Source organism: Triticum aestivum, chromosome 1A (genome assembly GCF_018294505.1).
Source record: "Triticum aestivum cultivar Chinese Spring chromosome 1A, IWGSC CS RefSeq v2.1, whole genome shotgun sequence".
Taxonomy (NCBI): domain Eukaryota; kingdom Viridiplantae; phylum Streptophyta; class Magnoliopsida; order Poales; family Poaceae; genus Triticum; species Triticum aestivum.
Genome location: NC_057794.1, coordinates 510410144 through 510419141, shown reverse-complemented (window position 1 = coordinate 510419141; position 8998 = coordinate 510410144). Strand labels below are relative to the sequence as shown.

At 45.6% G+C, this 8998-nt stretch overlaps 1 protein-coding gene across 6 annotated transcripts in view; it reads left to right on the top strand.

Annotated features, from left to right (window-relative positions):
• The window catches only part of LOC123165521 (glutenin, high molecular weight subunit 12-like), an 11648-nt gene that overhangs the window by 1490 nt on the left and 1160 nt on the right, over positions 1-8998 (top strand). For 2 of the 6 annotated variants that reach the window (XM_044583481.1, XM_044583277.1), the window contains exon 2: positions 8839-8857. The exons of 2 other annotated variants lie outside the window; for them this stretch is intronic. In XM_044583481.1, coding sequence (XP_044439416.1) covers positions 8839-8857 — 19 coding nt within the window. Of the gene's footprint in view, positions 1-8838; positions 8920-8998 lie in introns of all 6 variants that reach the window. 2 more of the 6 variants (XM_044583347.1, XM_044583217.1) reach the window with 1 other exon arrangement.

Sequence of the window (8998 nt, the reverse complement as noted above, 5' to 3'; positions counted from 1 at the left end):
GGGTACTGTTGGAAATATGCCCTAGAGGCAATAATAAATTGATTATTATTATATTTCCTTGTTCATGATAATCGTTTATTATCCATGCTAGAATTGTATTGATAGGAAACTCAGATACATGTGTGGATACATAGACAACACCATGTCCCTAGTAAGCCTCTAGTTGACTAGCTCGTTAATCAATAGATGGTTACGGTTTCCTGACCATGGACATTGGATGTCATTGATAACGGGATCACATCATTAGGAGAATGATGTGATGAACAAGACCCAATCCTAAGCCTAGCACAAGATCATGTAGTTCGTATGCTAAAGCTTTTCTAATGTCAAGTATCATTTCCTTAGACCATGAGATTGTGCAACTCCCGGATACCGTAGGAGTGCTTTGGGTGTGCCAAACGTCACAACGTAACTGGGTGGCTATAAAGGTACACTACGGGTATCTCTGAAAGTGTCTGTTGGGTTGGCACGAATCGAGATTGGGATTTTGTCACTCCGTGTAAACGGAGAGGTATCTCTGGGCCCACTCGGTAGGACATCATCATAATGTGCACAATGTGATCAAGGGGTTGATCACGGGATGATGTGTTACGGAACGAGTAAAGAGACTTGCCGGTAACGAGATTGAACAAGGTATCGGTATACCGACGATCGAATCTCGGGCAAGTACCATACCGCTAGACAAAGGGAATTGTATACGGGATTGATTGAGTCCTTGACATCGTGGTTCATCCGATGAGATCATCGTGGAACATGTGGGAGCCAACATGGGTATCCAGATCCCGCTGTTGGTTATTGACCGGAGAACATCTCGGTCATGACTACATGTCTCCCGAACCCGTAGGGTCTACACACTTAAGGTTCGATGACGCTAGGGTTATAAAGGAAGCTTGTATGTGGTTACCGAATGTTGTTCGGAGTCCCGGATGAGATCCTGGACGTCCCGAGGAGTTCCGGAATGGTCCGGAGGTAAAGATTTATATATAGGAAGTCCTGTTTCGGCCATCGGGACAAGTTTCGGGGTCATCGGTATTGTACCGGGACCACCGGAAGGGTCCCGGGGGCCCACCGGGTGGGGCCACCTGCCCCGGGGGGCCACATGGGCTGTAGGGGGTGCGCCTTGGCCTACATGGGCCAAGGGCACCAGCCCCTAGAGGCCCATGCGCCAAGATATAGGAAAAAGGGGAGAGTCCTAAAGGGGGAAGGCACCTCCGAGGTGCCTTGGGGAGGATGGACTCCTCCCCCCTCCTTAGCCGCACCCCTTCCTTGGAGGAGGGGGCAAGGCTGCGCCTCCCCCCTCTCCCCTGCCCCTATATATAGTGGAGGGGAGGGAGGGCATCCATACCTAAGGCCTTTGGTTGCCTCCCTCTCCCTCCCGTGACACCTCCTCCTCTCCCGTAGGTGCTTGGCGAAGCCCTGCAGGATTGCCACACTCCTCCATCACCACCATGCCGTTGTGCTGCTGCTGGATGGAGTCTTCCTCAACCTCTCCCTCTCTCCTTGCTGGATCAAGGCGTGGGAGACGTCGTCGAGCTGTACGTGTGTTGAACGCGGAGGTGCCGTCCGTTCGGCACTAGGATCATCGGTGATCTGAATCACGACGAGTACGACTCCATCAACCCCGTTCACTTGAACGCTTCCGCTTAGCGATCTACAAGGGTATGTAGATGCACTCTCCTTTCTACTCGTTGCTGGTCTCTCCATAGATAGATCTTGGTGTTACGTAGGAAAAATTTTGAATTTCTGCTACGTTCCCCTACAGTGGCATCATGAGCCAGGTCTATTGCGTAGATTCTTTGCACGAGTAGAACACAAAGTAGTTGTGGGCGTCGATATTGTTCAATATGCTTGCCATTGCTAGTCTTATCTTGATTCAGCGGCATCGTGGGATGAAGCGGCCCGGACCAACCTTACACGTACGCTTACGTGAGACCGGTTCCACCGACAAACATGCACTAGTTGCATAAGGTGGCTGGCGGGTGTCTGTCTCTCCCACTTTAGTCGGATCGGATTCGATGAAAAGGGTCCTTATGAAGGGTAAATAGCAATTGGCATATCACGTTGTGGTTCATGCGTAGGTAAGAAACGTTCTTGCTAGAAACCCATAGCAGCCACGTAAAACATGCAAACAACAATTAGAGGACGTCTAACTTGTTTTTGCAGGGTATGCTATGTGATGTGATATGGCCAAAAAGGATGTGATGAATGATATATGTGATGTATGAGATTGATCATGTTCTTGTAATAGGAATCACGACTTGCATGTCGATGAGTATGACAACCGGCAGGAGCCATAGGAGTTGTCTTTATTTATTTGTGACCTGCGTGTCAACTTAAACGTCATGTAATTACTTTACTTTATTGCTAACCGTTAGCCATAGTAGTAGAAGTAATAGTTGGCGAGGCAACTTCATGAAGACACGATGATGGAGATCATGATGATGGAGATCATGGTGTCATGCCGGTGACGATGATGATCATGGAGCCCTGAAGATGGAGATCAAAAGGAGCAAAGTGATAATGGCCATATCATGTCACTATTTGATTGCATGTGATGTTTATCATGTTTATACATCTTATTTGCTTAGAATGACGGTAGTAAATAAGATGATCCCTTACAACAATTTCAAGAAGTGTTCTCCCCTAACTGTGCACCGTTGCGACAGTTCGCTGTTTCAAAACATCACGTGATGATCGGGTGTTTTATTCAGACGTTCAAATACAACGGGTGTTGACGAGCCTAGCATGTACAGACATGGCCTCGGAACACATGCAAAACACTTAGGGTTAACTTGACGAGCCTAGCATGTACAGACATGGCCTCGGAACACGGAGACCGAAAGGTCGAACATGAGTCGTATAGAAGATACGATCAACATGAAGATGTTCACCGATGATGACTAGTCCGTCTCACGTGATGATCGGACACGGCCTAGTTTGACTCGGATCATGTAATCACTTAGATGACTAGAGGGATGTCTATCTGAGTGGGAGTTCATATGATGAACTTAATTATCCTGAACATAGTCAAAAGGTTTTTTCAAATTATGTCGTAGCTCACGCTATAGTTCTACTGTTTAGATATGTTCCTAGAGAAAATATAGTTGAAAGTTGATAGTAGCGATTATGCGGACAGTAGAAAGCTTATGTCCTTAATGCACCGCTCAGTGTGCTGAACCCCAAACGTCGTCTGTGGATGTTGCGAACATCGGACATACACGTTTTGATAACTACGTGATAGTTCAGTTAAACGGTTTAGAGTTGAGGCACCAAAGACATTTTTGAAACGTCGCGAAACATATGAGATGTTTTGAGGGCTGAAATTGGGATTTCAGGCTCGTGCCCATGTCAAGAGGTATAAGACCTCCGATGACTTTCTTAACCTGCAAACTAAGGAGAAAAGCTCAATTGTTGAGCTTGTGCTCAGATTGTCTGAGTACAACAATCATTTGAATCGAGTGGGAGTTGATCTTCCAGATAAGACAGTGATGGTTCTCCAAAGTCATTGCCACCAAGCTGTTAGAGCTTCGTGATGAACTATAACATATCAGGGATAGATATGATAATCCTTGAGGTATTCGCGATGTTTGACACCGCGAAAGTAGAAATCAAGAAGGAGCATCAATTGTTGATGGTTGGTGAAACCACTAGTTTCAAGAAGGGCAAGGGCAAGAAGGGATACTTCATGAAACGGCAAATCAGCTGCTGCTCTAGTGAAGAAACCCGAGGTTGAACCCAAACCCGAGACTAAGTGCTTCTGTAATAAGGGGAACAACCACTGGAGCAAGATTACCCTAGATACTTGGTAGATGAGAAGGCTGGCAAGGTCGATAGAAGTATATTGGATATACATTATGTTAATGTGTACTTTACTAGTACTCCTAGTAGCACCAGGGTATTAGATACCGGTTCGGTTGCTAAGTGTTAGTAACTCGAAACAAAAGGCTACGGAATAAACGGAGACTAGCTAAAGGTGAGCTGACGATATGTGTTGGAAGTTTTTCCAAGCTTGATATGATCAAGCATCGCACGCTCCCTCTACCAAAGAGATTGGTGTTAAACCTAAATAATTGTTATTTGGTGTTTGCGTTGAGCATAGACATGATTGGATTACGTCTATCGCAATACGGTTATTCATTTAAGGAGAATAATGGTTACTCTGTTTATTTGAATAATACCTTCAATGGTCTTACACCTAAAATGAATGGTTTATTAAATCTCGATCGTAGTGATACACATGTTCATGCCAAAAGATAGTAATGATAGTACCACCTACTTGTGGCACTGCCATGTAAGTCATATCGGTATAAAACGCATGAAGAAGCTCCATATTGATGGATCTTTGGGCTCACTCGTTTTTGAAAAGTTTGAGACATGTGAACCATGTCTATTGGTGTATATGCATGAAGAAACTCCATGCAAATGGACCGTTTTGACTCACTTGATTTTGAATCACTTGGGATATGCAAATCATACCACATGGGCAAGATGACTGAAAAGCCTCGTTTTCAGTAAGATGGAACAAGATAGCAACTTGTTGGAAGTAACACATTTTGATGTGTGCAGTCCAATGAGTGCTGAGGCATGCAGTGAATATCGTTATGTTCTTACTTCACAGATGATTCGAGTAGATGTTGAGTATATTTACTTGATGAATCACGAGTCTGAATTATTGAAAGGTTCAAGTAATTTCAGTGTGAAGTTGAAAGATCGTCGTGACAAGAGGATAAAAGATCTATGATATGATCATAGAGATGAATATCTGAATCACGAGTTTGGCACAGAATTAAGACATTGTGGAAATTGTTTCACAACTGATACAGCCTGGAACACCATAGTGTGATGGTGTGTCCAAACGTCATAGTTGCACCCTATTGGATATGGTGCATACCATGATGTCTCTTATCGAATTACCACAAAAGTTTATGGGTTAGGCATTAGAGACAACCACATTCACTTTAAATAGGGCACCACGTAATTCCGATGAGATGACACCGTATGAACTATGGTTTAGAGAAACCTAAAGCTGTCATTTCTTAAAATTTTGGGGCTGCGACGCTTATGTGGAAAAGTTTCAGGCTGATAAGCTCGAACCCAAAGCGGATAAAATGCATCTTCATAGGACACCCAAAACAGTTGGGTATACCTCCTAATTCAGACCCGAAAGCAATTTGAATTGTTTCTAGAATTGGGTCCTTTCTCGAGGAAAGGTTTCTCTCGAAAAGTTGAGTGGGAGGATGGTGGAGACTTGATGAGGTTATTGAACCGTCACTTCAACAAGTGTGTAGCAGGGCACAGGAAGTTGTTCCTGTGGCACGTACACCAACTGAAGTGGAAGCTTATGATAGTGATCATGAAGTTTCGGATCAAGTCACTACCGAACCTCGTAGGATGACAAGGATGCGTACTACTTCAGAGTGGTACGTAATCCTGTCTTGGAAGTCATGTTGCTAGACAACAATGAACCTACGAGCTATGGAGAAGCGATGGTGGGCCCGGATTCCGATAAATGGCTCAAGGCCATAAAACCCGAGAGAGGATCCATGTATGAAAACAAAGTGTAGACTTTGGAAGAACTACTTGATGGTCGTAAGGCTATTAGGTACATATGGATTTTGAAAGGAAGACAGACAATGATGGTAAGTGTCACCATTGAGAAAGCTCGACTTGTCGTTAAGATGTTTTTCGACAAGTTCAAGGAGTTGACTACGATGAGACTTTCTCACTCGTAGCGATGCTAAGAGTCTGTTGGAATTATATTAGCAATTACTGCATTATTTATGAAATCTTGTAGATAGGATGTCAAAACATTGTTTCCTCGACGATTTTTGAGGAAAGGTTGTATGTGATACAACCGGACGGTTTTGACCATCCTGAAATATGCTAATAAGTATGCAAAGCTCCAGCAATCCTTCTGAGGACTGGAGTGGGCATCTCGGAGTTGGAATGTATGCTTTGATGATGATCAAAGATTTTGGGTGTATACAAAGTTTATGAGAAACTTGTATTTCCAAAGAAGTGAGTGGGAGCACTATAGAATTTCTGATGAGTATATGTTGTTGACATATTAATGATCAGAAATGACGTAGAATTTCTGGAAAGCATATAGGGTTATTTGGAAAGTGTTTTCAATGGAAAACCTGGATTAAGCTACTTGAACATTGAGCATCAAGATCTATAAGGATAGATCAAAACGCTTAATAGTACTTTCAAATGAGCACATGCCTTGACGTGATCTTGAAGGTGTTCAAGATGGATCAGTCAAAGAAGGAGTTCTTGCCTGAGTTGTAAGGTATGAAGTTAAGACTTAAAGCTCGACCATGGCAGAATAGAGAGAAAGGACTAAGGTCGTCCCCTATGCATAAGACGTAGGCTCTACAGTATGCTATGCTGTGTACCGCACCTGAAGTGTGCTTTACCATGAGTCAGTCAAGGGGTACAAGAGTGATCCAAGAATGGATCACAGGACAGCGGTCAAAGTTATCCTTAGTAACTAGTGGACTAAGGAATTTTCTCAATTATGGAGGTGGTAAAAGAGTTCGTCGTAAAGGGCTACGTCGATGCAAGCTTAACACCTATCCGGATAGCTCTGAGTAGAGATACCGGATACGTATAATGGAGCAACAATTTAGAATAGCTCCAGGTAGAACAGTTATTTGGAATAGCTCCAAATAGAACGTGGTAGCTGCATCTAGGAGATGACATAGAGATTTGTAAAGCACACACGGATCTGAAAGGTTCAGACCCGTTGACTATAACCTCTCTCACAAGCAACATGATCAAACCCAGAACTCTTTGGGTGTTAGTCACATGGGGATGTGACCTTGAGTGTTAATCACATATCGATGTGAACTAGATTATTGACTCTAGTGCAAGTGGGAGACTGTTGGAAATATGCCCTAGAGGCAATAATAAATTGATTATTATTATATTTCCTTGTTCATGATAATCGTTTATTATCCATGCTAGAATTGTATTGATAGGAAACTCAGATACATGTGTGGATACATAGACAACACCATGTCCCTAGTAAGCCTCTAGTTGACTAGCTCGTTAATCAATAGATGGTTACGGTTTCCTGACCATGGACATTGGATGTCATTGATAACGGGATCACATCATTAGGAGAATGATGTGATGGACAAGACCCAATCCTAAGCCTAGCACAAGATCATGTAGTTTGTATGCTAAAGCTTTTCTAATGTCAAGTATCATTTCCTTAGACCATGAGATTGTGCAACTCCCGGATACCGTAGGAGTGCTTTGGGTGTGCCAAACGTCAGAACGTAACTGGGTGGCTATAAAGGTACACTACGGGTATCTCTGAAAGTGTCTGTTGGGTTGGCACGAATCGAGATTGGGATTTTGTCACTCCGTGTAAACGGAGAGGTATCTCTGGGCCCACTCGGTAGGACATCATCATAATGTGCACAATGTGATCAAGGGGTTGATCACGGGATGATGTGTTACGGAACGAGTAAAGAGACTTGCCGGTAACGAGATTGAACAAGGTATCGGTATACCGACGATCGAATCTCGGGCAAGTACCATACCGCTAGACAAAGGGAATTGTATACGGGATTGATTGAGTCCTTGACATCGTGGTTCATCCGATGAGATCATCGTGGAACATGTGGGAGCCAACATGGGTATCCAGATCCCGCTGTTGGTTATTGACCGGAGAACATCTCGGTCATGACTACATGTCTCCCGAACCCGTAGGGTCTACACACTTAAGGTTCGATGACGCTAGGGTTATAAAGAAAGCTTGTATGTGGTTACCGAATGTTGTTCGGAGTCCCGGATGAGATCCCGGACGTCCCGAGGAGTTCCGGAATGGTCCGGAGGTAAAGATTTATATATAGGAAGTCCTGTTTCGGCCATCGGGACAAGTTTCGGGGTCATCGGTATTGTACCGGGACCACCGGAAGGGTCCCGGGGGCCCACCGGGTGGGGCCACCTGCCCCGGGGGGCCACATGGGCTGTAGGGGGTGCGCCTTGGCCTACATGGGCCAAGGGCACCAGCCCCTAGAGGCCCATGCGCCAAGATATAGGAAAAAGGGGAGAGTCCTAAAGGGGGAAGGCACCTCCGAGGTGCCTTGGGGAGGATGGACTCCTCCCCCCTCCTTAGCCGCACCCCTTCCTTGGAGGAGGGGGCAAGGCTGCGCCTCCCCCCTCTCCCCTGCCCCTATATATAGTGGAGGGGAGGGAGGGCATCCATACCTAAGGCCTTTGGTTGCCTCCCTCTCCCTCCCGTGACACCTCCTCCTCTCCCGTAGGTGCTTGGCGAAGCCCTGCAGGATTGCCACACTCCTCCATCACCACCATGCCGTTGTGCTGCTGCTGGATGGAGTCTTCCTCAACCTCTCCCTCTCTCCTTGCTGGATCAAGGCGTGGGAGACGTCGTCGAGCTGTACGTGTGTTGAACGCGGAGGTGCCGTCCGTTCGGCACTAGGATCATCGGTGATCTGAATCACGACGAGTACGACTCCATCAACCCCGTTCACTTGAACGCTTCCGATTAGCGATCTACAAGGGTATGTAGATGCACTCTCCTTTCTACTCGTTGCTGGTCTCTCCATAGATAGATCTTGGTGTTACGTAGGAAAAATTTTGAATTTCTGCTACGTTCCCCTACAGGTACTACCCAACTTCTCTGCAACAGCCAGTACAAGGGCAACAAGGGCACTACCCAGCTTCTCAGCACCAGCCAGGGCAGGGGCAACAAGGGCACCACCCAACTTCTCTGCAGCAGTCAGGACAAGGGCAACAAGGGCACCACCCAGATTCTCTACAGCAGCCAGGACAAGGGAAACAAACAGGACAGCGAGAACAAAGGCAACAACCAGGACAAGGGCAACAAACAGGACAAGGGCAACAGCCAGAACAAGAGCAACAACCAGGACAAGGGCAACAAGGGTACTATCCAACTTATCTGCAACAGCCAGGACAAGGGCAACAGCCAGAACAATGGCAACAACCAGTACAAGGTCAACAA